The 12,500-nt window shown below is 40.8% G+C and overlaps 4 protein-coding genes across 4 annotated transcripts; all 4 read left to right on the top strand.

The window, feature by feature from the left end:
- The first annotated feature begins 4,602 nt into the window (after window positions 1–4,602).
- LOC126574202 (uncharacterized) lies at window positions 4,603–5,229 on the top strand. Its single transcript, XM_050234254.1, has 2 exons — window positions 4,603–4,608; window positions 4,675–5,229. Exons 1-2 carry the CDS (start codon window positions 4,603–4,605, stop codon window positions 5,227–5,229), a joined length of 561 nt encoding a protein of 186 aa, XP_050090211.1.
- A 1,419-nt stretch (window positions 5,230–6,648) lies between these two features.
- On the top strand, window positions 6,649–7,275 carry LOC126574201 (uncharacterized). The gene is made up of 2 exons (XM_050234253.1): window positions 6,649–6,654; window positions 6,721–7,275. Exons 1-2 carry the CDS (start codon window positions 6,649–6,651, stop codon window positions 7,273–7,275), a joined length of 561 nt encoding a protein of 186 aa, XP_050090210.1.
- A 1,420-nt stretch (window positions 7,276–8,695) lies between these two features.
- LOC126574199 (uncharacterized) lies at window positions 8,696–9,322 on the top strand. Its single transcript, XM_050234250.1, has 2 exons — window positions 8,696–8,701; window positions 8,768–9,322. Exons 1-2 carry the CDS (start codon window positions 8,696–8,698, stop codon window positions 9,320–9,322), a joined length of 561 nt encoding a protein of 186 aa, XP_050090207.1.
- A 1,744-nt stretch (window positions 9,323–11,066) lies between these two features.
- LOC126574195 (uncharacterized) lies at window positions 11,067–11,692 on the top strand. The gene is made up of 2 exons (XM_050234242.1): window positions 11,067–11,072; window positions 11,138–11,692. The coding sequence occupies exons 1-2, from the start codon at window positions 11,067–11,069 to the stop codon at window positions 11,690–11,692; spliced, it is 561 nt and encodes a 186-aa protein (XP_050090199.1).
- Window positions 11,693–12,500: the final 808 nt, after the last annotated feature.

The raw sequence follows: 12,500 nt of genomic DNA, 5'->3' as shown, positions 1-12,500 counted from the left end.
CTTTCAGGGCAGGTTGCGCCTTGGCTGAGAGGAAGTTGCGTCGTGTCGATATTGATACTTTGTGACACCTATGAATAGACATGAGGCATCGAGGTGTCCTTTCTTGGTGTTCTTTCGGATGGTACGCGCTTCACAATGGTCAGAAAGAATGGGTCAGAAAGTTTTTGATTAATTCTAGATGGATTGAAGTTTTTAATACATTGTTTGCGTATAAACATTTGATAGTAGAGGAAAATTACCCACAGAAAGCACTACTCTTGCGTGTTCGATATTCTGATGAAGGTGCCCATCGCTGGCCAATAGAATCCCGCTTGAGAAGACCGCCTAATTACAGTAAATATACATAAATTACAATGATCCTCACAAGCGTAGCCGACACCACATGGCTCCAGTGTTCCATTCCGGGCAGCAACGCGTAGGCAAATGAGATATCATACGCAAAACGTGAACATGTTATAATGATAAATACCATCTCCGCCGTACCGATGGTTCCGATGGCTATGCGAGAGCACCAGCGCTTAAGAGCAGCGTAATGACACCAGTTAATAGCACACTTGACATGCATTGAAGCTGCGCGTACGCGTGAAGAACGTAAGACGCACACATCACTCGACTAGCGAGCGGTAACTACTTAGCACGGTGGCGAAATTGGATGTCCGTCTGTCCGAAGTGTGATGCAGCCGTGACTTTGATGTCACTTGACGCCTTTGACGACGGTCGGTCCACGGGTGCAGCTCGATCGATCTCGTTCGAGGACGGATAATTAGAAACACGAAACACGGCCGCTTCTCCGTTAACCTCTTAATTATGTTCTCGTCTGTCCAGCTTCTGTCCGGTGTCGTCGACGTCGTCGTCGTGCCTGCCCGCTCATAATTGCCGACCTGTACGTACGTGGGCAGCATGTCACACGCGGTCCGGCGGTGCACGATGACGACAGGTTTTCCAGAACAATTATTGCCACTAGTGTAATGGTGTCAAGACGGTGTAAACGCCTATCGCTCAGAAGATGATGGAAGGAATTGAATTAGGAAAAAATGGTGAACAGTAAAACTCGAAGTGAATCGTTGGTAGGGAGATTTCTCTGTTCGTCCATCGTCAATAATAGATTTGTTACCTTAGCTGCAGTAGAGAATGCAATGATGGTACTGTGATGTGATGGTACTTTGTTGTATTGTAAGCGAATACCCTATTATTATTTATTACTTTGATCCTAGACTGATTCCTACTTATGGAATAGATAGAGAAATGGTAATTAGTTGTATTTGGAAGATCAAAGACAAATGCATACATTGAAGACTTATCTAGATCTAGATAGTAATGATATGATAGCTTTTGCAGGCTTTCACCTGTCTCACTTTTCGTCAAGGTACCAAATTATATGTAATCGAAGTTTAAAAAAAAACATTGAAACTAGAGATTTGCGTAACTGAAAATATTAAATGGATAATTAAGCACAATTACTGAACAGTATTATGAAATAAAAGGTGATGGTTTTGAATAAAAATAATAAAAAAATAACCTTTCCTGAACAGAAATCATTGAAGCACTCGATTGTTACCATTCAAGGTACCTAAAATATGAATATTAAAATAGGTAGCAATGTTTGAAGTAGCAAATGTTGATTAAGCATTCGCTTCGTAATTACTGCTTCCTTGTGGAACGAAATAAGAAATTAGTATTCCAGCTAAATGCTGAATGTTGCTCCTTCATGATGAATTAACGAATGAAAAATGTAACCAACATAACTCCTTCCGGTGGTAACGGACCCATTTCAATCATCATCTGACATAATTTCCATCATCAGAACCGGTAAGACTAATCGTCAACAATGCCAACTGAAAGTCGCCTACCCACTGAACGCTAAACCCTCGGTCTTCGGTGGCAGTGTAATTGAAAATTGAAACATCCTCCCGAGGGACGTTGATTTGTTTTTTGCATGACGAAACACTGCTAAGCCCATTTGCCAAAGGCTAATGACTGCTCAAAAGAATGTTCCGTTCGCGATAAAAATGTCTCAAACTACCGCCGAATGACCGAGCTATCGACTACCTCAAGTCGTGATTTCGTTCTGGCTCGTCTGGAAACTTAACCACATTGTTTACACAGCTAAATACTTCGTTTAAATAATTGCCGGTGCGTGACGACGTTGGCATGCCAGGGTGCGTGATTGCAGGACATTTGCAAACTTGGAGAAGAAAATGTCCCTGAGATTGCGAATGTCTTGGGCGTGCAATTGAAACGGACTTACTCCTGGTTTGTAATAACTTCGGAATGAAGTGCTAGCAATGTGTTGGTTTGTGACTATTTCTTGTTCTGTGATTTGATTTTCACCATTTACTGATACTAATGACAAGCCACATAAACGTACTGTGCCCGAGAACAGTCCAATTACGGTGGCTTCTTGTGGCCGGTTGCTGAAGAAACTCGACGTCCCGCTAATCTGTATTCTCTCGAGTAGGAATGGACGAGCAGCTGAAAGGTTGGTGCAGAGCAAGGGATTTAATTGTCAGCCTGGAAAAAAGAAAAACTCTTCTGGGGTAACATAAATACATCAGACCAACAGAAACGTTACGAGATACCGCGATCCGGACTTGAAGGCTGGTATTTGAAAAATATAATTACAGTTAACAACACGGATTACCTTTCCCTCGGTAGGAGGGTACGTAGCATGGCAGCAAAATAAAGTCTTCAACGATGCTGAGGCTGATAAAGAATGAAAGCATTAAGCCATCTTGGCGTTGAGGAATTTCCTCCATCCCGGACGAGCCGTCTTATCGTCGAGAGTCTTTTATTTGATTTCCATCCCACTAGTACGCCTTATGAAAAGTGCCTTTTGCTGTCGTTGGTAACAGTATGAAGAATCTAGACTGAACCTTAGGCCAATTGAACATTGGGATTAACTTTGCCACTTCGCTGTGAATGAAATGCAAATCATGAACAGTGGAGAGAAACGGCATCTCAATATTTCTGTTGGAGTGAATTTATTTAATTTCCGTTATCGATCCATCGAAGCCAATAATATATGCTCATTTTTACTTAATTCGAAGAGAAGATTTTCTGCTGATTGATCGGAGAGAAAAGGCAGCAGTCTATCGTTGGAAATGGCAATCATGTGTGCTCTTTTCGGTAGAAATGCAATATTCTTTGTTTTTGGAATTTGTTTCATTAGGCAGAGTAAATTGTTTCTACCATCTGTTACTGTCGAAATCAATCCAGAGACCTCTTGCTAGATAGCATGAATGCTTAACAACTAGATGAAAATACTGAAGTAATGATTATTACTCAAAACACTTATAAAATATCCTTCAATGCAATTGTGTTTGAGTTTGCAAATATCATAAAATAATAATACAAAATTTCAAAACTGCCATTTACAGCAGACTGGTACAACGGTGTTGAAAAACTCTTCTCGTAGAACTTAGGCAAACTATTTAGAAGAAACAAAAGCGAAGAAAATTTCCCTGCAAGCTATCTACAAATCATGTAAAATAGCACCGATAGTAAAAACATCTATACAACGTTCCCTTACTTTTTCCCGCTAAATACTAAAAGGAATACCGTGTTGCAAAACTTTCTGCATATTTATGAGCGTCCCGTTCGATTGAAATATGCACAAAACGAATGGTGCTACCTGCTTTTTGGGTCCACAGAAACCTTCACGCTTCACGTGATCTGATTCAAACTCAGTAATGGCTACCATAAGCCACCGGATTGCTTTTTCCTCTTTTGCCATTTCTGCTTACACATTGTGAAAACTTTAATTTCGACAGTTCACTGACTATCTGGAGGTGGAAAGGAAACATATTTGGATAGCACGTACTGTAACATCTTGTCCGTTGTCTTTGCAATCATCGGATCCGTGGACGGTGCGACAAAGACTGTTCAAGTCACCAGAATAAACCATGTCCCAAGCAATCGTGCGCATCGAATTGAGTGTTGCAAAAGGCGAGGGATTTAAGGTTTCCTCCAGTAACACCCTCGTTGGACAACCTTTCCATCTATTGGCTTCTTGTAGTCGCGTGAAAAGTTTTTAATTCTATTCCATAGCGAAGCAGGAAGCAGCGAGAGTTAAAAGTTAGAGTCAGTAAACTTGCTCTGCGCCAGCAAACAATTGAGATGCGGTGCAACATTTGCGTTGACACGGGCCAAGTTATGAAGTTTTTATGCGGTCCACTATGTTCAATTCTAGAATATGGGATATAATGTTATTTGCTTCAAAACTTTCATTGTGTGTAATATACAACATACTTAACCCATTTATTTAATACTGTTAGTAATGTTATATTTCAAAGAAGCTGCCGAATTGTACATCGAATAATTGTCACAAATAAAAAGTTAGATGCATCCAAAATGCATCAGTATGAAGCAGTGACTACATCATTATTCCACGCAACACTGAGTTTTCAGCCGAACTCCATAAAATGCTATCGAAATCTTCGAAAACCCCAAAGAAAAAGCCGAACCAAATGTGAAACGAGAGGAAACTGAAAGCTACGGTTGGGTTAATAGCTCGAGGTATAAAAGCGCTGAAGCGCTTGAGATCAACATCATTCGTATCACAGGCTTCTGATCGTGCAGTACATCCAAACAGTAGGCACAGACATGAAGGTAGGTTATGCCTCTACGTTATCTGAATCCAACCGAAAAGTTACAAAATATATTTCCTTTTTCCAGGCGTTCATTGTATTCACCATGGCCGTTGCCATTGTTAGCTCGTCGGCAATCGAGGATTCCAAGAAAGAAAAGCGTGGCCTCTGGGATCATGGATCGGCTCAACTGGAGTCCTACGAATCTTCCTACGGCTACGACCAGCAGCCATCTCACGGATACTCCCACGGTAACGACTACACCGAGAAGGAAGTGAAACAAGTCATCACCAAGAAGGTCCCAGTTCCTTACCCGGTTGAGGTCGAGAAGCACTATCCTGTTGAGGTCAAGGTCCCATACCCAGTGGAGGTTGAGAAGAAATACCCGGTCGTTGTTGAGAAGAAGGTCCCAGTCTACGTGGAGAAGAAGTACCCCGTCCATGTTGACCGCCCATACCCAGTGGAGGTGAAAGTCCCAGTCGAGGTCCCAGTCTACCAGAAGGAATATGTCGAGGTCCCGAAGCCATACGCAGTTCATGTCGATAAGCCCTACCCAGTGTACGTGAAGGAGCCAGTGTACGTTGAGAAGCCAGTGTCGTTCTCGATCATCAAGAAGGAGCACAAGAAGCCATTCTGGGGCTAGATGATAAATAGAACGATTTCTTGGAAAAACTATTTCGAATTTGGTTGAGTTTTATGTGATGGAATCCGAAATGTTACGATTTCCTTGAATAGTGTTTCATAATGTTAGCACCTTTTTAACAAGACACTGATGGCTCATGATTGAAATTTAATGCATAAATCTTTTTCATTCTTAAAACCACGACGTGTCTTTGGGGGAAATTCGATTGAATCATGCTCCTTGTGTATCAAACCTTCTGCGAAATATGCGTGAAAATAAACATTCGAAAAAAATTATCAAAATTAAAAACAACATGCGATATTGGTTCAATTTACTCGTGTATGCTATTGATTGCAACGATATCCTGATAGACAGGAGCGATATGCATCTCGTTAAAATTGGTCATTGAAATATAAAATAAAGAGAGAAAGACCCATATTACACTGTTTAAACAATAAAACATAAATTAAACAAAAATTAAACAGATGAATGGATCACTCTCATTTCAATTTGAACTAACGCCAAACAGTTGTACCATATAACTGAGTGACTGCATCTTAAATTGAAGCAATAGAGGGTCATACTGAACTCTGAGATAGAGAACATCAACATAATCTTCACCAAGTCGTCCCAGGTCTTATGATACGCTGATGAAACTTAAATAATTGGTTGACGGCTGTCCGATGTAACGTCACATCATTTATACGTACTAAATCTATGTTGACACCATCAGCGACCATGCGGACTTCAGTTTTTAGAATTTTCTAAGATTAAATGATGCGAAAGTTGCGGATACCAATGTAGTTGATATCTGTTTTAATTAACTTATCCAATCACACCTAGAAAAGCACTAGAATTGGGCAACTTCTTTATGGTATGTACATTCACATAAGCTTTCAGACATCAACTTTGCTCAGAAACAACTAAACCATTATGTTTGTTTCAAGGGGGAGATTTTGAGAGAGCTCTACAATATCATGTGCGACAGTAGACATATGGAAAAGGCAATAAAAGCAAAAATTGAAGCATCCTTTTTTAAAAATATGTTTTAAAATAATTTAACTGCATGGCATGGTTAATTTTAAAAAAATTGAAGCATCCTTTTTAAAAATATGTTTTCAAATAATTTAACTGCATGGCATGGTAATTGGTTGAACCAAAAGGTTAGATGCATCCAAAACGCATCGTTATTACCACGTTAATGCAGCCATCGCATTATCTATCACGCAACACTAAGTTTTCAACCGAGCTCCATAAAATGCTATCGAAATCTCCGAAAACCCCAAAAGAAAAAGACGAACCAAATGCGAAACGAGAGGAAACTGAAAGCTACGGTTCGGTTAATAGCTCGAGGTATAAAAGCGCTGAAGCGCTTGAGATCAGCATCATTCGTATCACAGGCTTCTGATCGTGCAGTACATCCAAACAGTAGGCACAGACATGAAGGTAAGTTATGCCTCTACGTTATCTGAATCCAACCGAAAAGTTACAAAATATATTTCCTTTTTCCAGGCGTTCATTGTATTCACCATGGCCGTTGCCATTGTTAGCTCGTCGGCAATCGAGGATTCCAAGAAGGAAAAGCGGGGCCTCTGGGATCATGGATCGGCTCAACTGGAGTCCTACGAATCTTCCTACGGCTACGACCAGCAGCCATCTCACGGATACTCCCACGGTAACGACTACACCGAGAAGGAAGTGAAACAAGTCATCACCAAGAAGGTCCCAGTTCCTTACCCGGTTGAGGTCGAGAAGCACTACCCTGTTGAGGTCAAGGTCCCATACCCAGTGGAGGTTGAGAAGAAATACCCGGTCGTTGTTGAGAAGAAGGTCCCAGTCTACGTGGAGAAGAAGTACCCCGTCCATGTTGACCGCCCATACCCAGTGGAGGTGAAAGTCCCAGTCGAGGTCCCAGTCTACCAGAAGGAATACGTCGAGGTCCCGAAGCCATACGCAGTTCATGTCGATAAGCCCTACCCAGTGTACGTGAAGGAGCCAGTATACGTTGAGAAGCCAGTGTCGTTCTCGATCATCAAGAAGGAACACAAGAAGCCATTCTGGGGCTAGATGATAAATAGAACGATTACTTGGAAAAACTATTTCGAATTTGGTTGAGTTTTATGTGATGGAATCCGAAATGTTACGATTTCCTTGAATAGTGTTTCATAATGTTAGCACCTTTTTAACAAGACACTAATGGTTCATGATTGAAATTTAATGCATAAATCTTTTTCATTCTTAAAACCACGACGTGTCTTTGGGGGAAATTCGATTGAATCATGCTCCTTGTGTATCAAACCTTCTGCGAAATATGCGTGAAAATAAACATTCGAAAAAAATTATCAAAATTAAAAACAACATGCGATATTGGTTCAATTTACTCGTGTATGCTATTGATTGCAACGATATCCTGATAGAGAGGAGCGATATGCATTTCGTTAAAATTGGTCATTGAAATATAAAATAAAGAGAGAAAGACCCATATTACACTGTTTAAACAATAAAACATAAATTAAACAAAAATTAAACAGATGAATGGATCACTCTCATTTCAATTTGAACTAACGCCAAACAGCTGTACCATATAACTGAGTGACTGCATCTTAAATTGAAGCAATAGAGGGTCATACTGAACTCTGAGATAGAGAACATCAACATAATCTTCACCAAGTCGTCCCAGGTCTTATGATACGCTGATGAAACTTAAATAATTGGTTGACGGCTGTCCGATGTAACGTCACATCATTTATACGTACTAAATCTATGTTGACACCATCAGCGACCATGTGGACTTCAGTTTTTAGAATTTTCTATGATTAAATGATGCGATAGTTGCGGATACCAATGTAGTTGATATCTGTTTTAATTAACTTATCCAATCACACCTAGAAAAGCACTAGAATTGGGCAACTTCTTTATGGTATGTACATTCACATAAGCTTTCAGACATCAACTTTGCTCAGAAACAACTAAACCATTATGTTTGTTTCAAGGGGAAGATTTTGAGAGAGCTCTACAATATCATGTGCGACAGTAGACATATGGAAAAGGCAATAAAAGCAAAAATTGAAGCATCCTTTTTTAAAAATATGTTTTAAAAAAATTTAAGTGCATGGCATGGTTAATTTAAAAAAAAATTGAAGCATCCTCTTTAAAAATATGATTTAAAATAATTTAACTGCATGGCATGGTAATTGGTTGAACCAAAAGGTTAGATGCATCCAAAACGCATCGTTATTACCACGTTAATGCAGCCATCGCATTATCTATCACGCAACACTAAGTTTTCAACCGAGCTCCATAAAATGCTATCGAAATCTCCGAAAACCCCAAAAGAAAAAGACGAACCAAATGCGAAACGAGAGGAAACTGAAAGCTACGGTTCGGTTAATAGCTCGAGGTATAAAAGCGCTGAAGCGCTTGAGATCAGCATCATTCGTATCACAGGCTTCTGATCGTGCAGTACATCCAAACAGTAGGCACAGACATGAAGGTAAGTTATGCCTCTACGTTATCTGAATCCAACCGAAAAGTTACAAAATATATTTCCTTTTTCCAGGCGTTCATTGTATTCACCATGGCCGTTGCCATTGTTAGCTCGTCGGCAATCGAGGATTCCAAGAAAGAAAAGCGTGGCCTCTGGGATCATGGATCGGCTCAACTGGAGTCCTACGAATCTTCCTACGGCTACGACCAGCAGCCATCTCACGGATACTCCCACGGTAACGACTACACCGAGAAGGAAGTGAAGCAAGTCATCACCAAGAAGGTCCCAGTTCCTTACCCGGTTGAGGTCGAGAAGCACTACCCTGTTGAGGTCAAGGTCCCATACCCAGTGGAGGTTGAGAAGAAATACCCGGTCGTTGTTGAGAAGAAGGTCCCAGTCTACGTGGAGAAGAAGTACCCAGTCCATGTTGACCGCCCATACCCAGTGGAGGTGAAAGTCCCAGTCGAGGTTCCAGTCTACCAGAAGGAATACGTCGAGGTCCCGAAGCCATACGCAGTTCATGTCGATAAGCCCTACCCAGTGTACGTGAAGGAGCCAGTGTACGTTGAGAAGCCAGTGTCGTTCTCGATCATCAAGAAGGAGCACAAGAAGCCATTCTGGGGCTAGATGATAAATAGAACGATTACTTGGAAAAACTATTTCGAATTTGGTTGAGTTTTATGTGATGGAATCCGAAGCGTCACTTTGGCATTGTCCATTGGATGTTTAACTGTATCAAAGCAAGATAATAGCACTGCTTGAGATCAAATTAGGACTCTTTAGCACGTAACGAACAAGTGGCCATACTTGTTAGCTATAGACAGTCCCTATACGTGTGCCGCAGAGGATGAATTTTTCGTAAAAAAATGGGAATGGTTGTTTTTTGAGATCACCCATTTATCAAAACTGTAATCTTTATTCCAGCAATCGCGTCACTTATTAATCTGCAAAATTGCTGCAAATATAGACGATTACGATTACGAAATACATCACACTTAATTGAATGGATTTTATATATTTTGATAAATCAATTTAAAAATAAATAAGATCATCAAACGAGAAAGAAATTTGCGATTAGGCCTGATATCTGTGAAAAGGAACAACCTGTAGTAGATCATTTTGCATGAGCATGGGATGACACTATAGAGTAAGGATAAACAAGAGATATAGCAAAAGTGATCATCAGTTATCATACTGGTCTTGTTTGAGCATGTCAGCAATTGCACTATCATACTACGTGGCTTATGAATATATGATGTGTATTTGAAATAAGGGCACAGGAAAGATTTTTGATTTTTTAAACCTGTATCACCACCATCAGCAATATGATAGCTGAGATAGTGACTCTGGATACATTTCCAAGCGAAAGAATTACTCTTGGCGTATAAAATGCATAAAATAAAAAAATTGTAAATATGAATTTGAATCTTTTAGAATTGTCCAATGTTGTTTGTAACCTGAAATTTAACGATGTTGTGTGTGAATGCAAATACACTGTGAACTCACTAACCATTAGACATTTCCTATACACGATTTACTGATTATGAAATAGAAATTAATCGATGGGATATATTATTTTTTTTTAAACAACGTTGCTGCCACATTTTGACCTTCATAGCCCCGTGCAGTGGTACATTTTCTAAACAACCGGTGAGAGATCATTTGACTGGATCGCAACGCTTTGAAACTAAATTATTCGATGAGCGGGCCATCGGATATGGTGCTGCTATCATGTCCAATTGGTGCAATAGCCACCTAAATAATAGAATATGTTTAAAACATTTGATTCACTACAGACCCGCACCAATCGTGTCAGCTCTCATCAAACCCCAAAAAGACAACGCAACATGGGTCAGTTTGCGGTCGACCACCCTTTCTGGGCGGTCTTGGTTTGGAGTTTCCACTACACTGAGTGTAACCCTTGGGTGAGTAAAATATCGAAAGGTAGTATTTCCGTGAATTGGATACATAAAGGTGATGCTACTTAAATAATAATTTCATCGCAGACAAATGGCATATGGGATGTGTAGAATTTTACAGAACCTGGAAGAATTAAGATCTTTCAGGTACATAGAAAAATAAAGTGCATCTCACCTAAGGGTTAAGCCGGGTGAAACGTGATCGGATAATAGCTTTTTCTTCATTTTCCGGAGATGCGCTGAGCAGCTAACCGTGTGCACCTAATATGAAGTAACTGCCGGGGCGGTTTACTGACGTTGCAGAATATGAAGCGAAGGAGAGTTGGAAAATCAGTTTGATTTCGGGAGTATAAAAGCTAAGCTACGACAGAAGTAAGAGCATCATTCGGTTGTGATCGTTCACTGCAGTCAGTCAACGGTAGACACCAGAAGTTCCAAGTAGCGGCACAGACATGAAGGTAAGCAGCGGTATTGCTTCAACAGCGGACTTTGTGACTTCAACTCAATCCATTCCTTCTTCCAGGCGTTCATTGTATTCACCATGGCTGTTGCCATTGTCAGCGCGAAGGCAGTCGATGAATCCAACAAGGAAAAGCGTGGCCTCTGGGATCATGGATCGGCTCAACTGGAGTCCTACGAATCTTCCTACGGCTACGACCAGCAGCCATCTCACGGATACTACCACGGCAACGACTACACCGAGAAGGAAGTGAAGCAAGTCATCACCAAGAAGGTCCCAGTTCCTTACCCGGTTGAGGTCGAGAAGCACTACCCTGTTGAGGTCAAGGTCCCATACCCAGTGGAGGTTGAGAAGAAGTACCCGGTCGTTGTTGAGAAGAAGGTCCCAGTCTACGTGGAGAAGAAGTATCCCGTCCATGTTGACCGCCCATACCCAGTGGAGGTGAAAGTCCCAGTCGAGGTCCCAGTCTACCAAAAGGAATACGTCGAGGTCCCGAAGCCATACGCAGTTCATGTCGATAAGCCCTACCCAGTGTACGTGAAGGAGCCAGTGTACGTTGAGAAGCCAGTGTCGTTCTCGATCATCAAGAAGGAGCACAAGAAGCCATTCTGGGGTTAACCTTCTGAAAGGCCGTGAACGAACGGGTTGGTGCAATATAGATTTCTAAATGAAACGTGCTTGTGGTTGATTTGTCTTCAATGATTACCGAAAGATTGAATCAAGAGTTAAACTAATTATCAAATGTATTAACTAATCATCGCCTGTTTGGAAAACCCTTTTGTAAAATGGAAAGGTTTTCATTTTTCTGAACATACGCTTCTGTTTTACAATGTCTACCAGTTGTTCGTTCAACATATTATGCGATGGCAATGCAGCCACTTCATTTGGGTCTAAAATGGTCACATCTCTCTTTGACCAAATAAAATAAATACGACCGAAAATTTGTTATGATGCTAGAAATATTCCATTCACCAATTACAAGGGACTCTCATTTTCTTTCGAAACCTGAAATGATTTTGTGAAATGAATAATAAAGCACTACATTTCTCAATCTTCGCTTTATTTACAGAGCAAAGTTTCTGCTCTCTCTCTCTCTCTCTCTCCCTCTGCTCAATTTGACTGAATTCCTCGATGAGCTTTTCACTCCGGTATGATGTATAACATACTACTCCAACATATTTTATTGAATTCCCTGTCATTTGTCATGACGCGCTCTAGTGATTCTCCAGCCGCTCAGTTCACGCCGCGTAAAATAATCGAAAATTCGTTTGTTATTACTTTCGCGCTTTCACCTACCACCAGCATCACCGCAACTCTCCTGTTTATCTATGGGTTTAAGACTTTTAGACCAACTTCACTACGCAATACGCGGTACAAAATGTCACTCAATAATGTCCTGCCCGGTTCCGGTATGTTCCTGTTATAT

The sequence above is a fragment of the Anopheles aquasalis genome, chromosome 3 (assembly GCF_943734665.1).
Source record: "Anopheles aquasalis chromosome 3, idAnoAquaMG_Q_19, whole genome shotgun sequence".
Lineage (NCBI taxonomy): Eukaryota > Metazoa > Arthropoda > Insecta > Diptera > Culicidae > Anopheles > Anopheles aquasalis.
The sequence above is the reverse complement of the archived record's forward strand: the minus strand, read 5'-3'. Positions and strand labels throughout refer to the sequence as shown.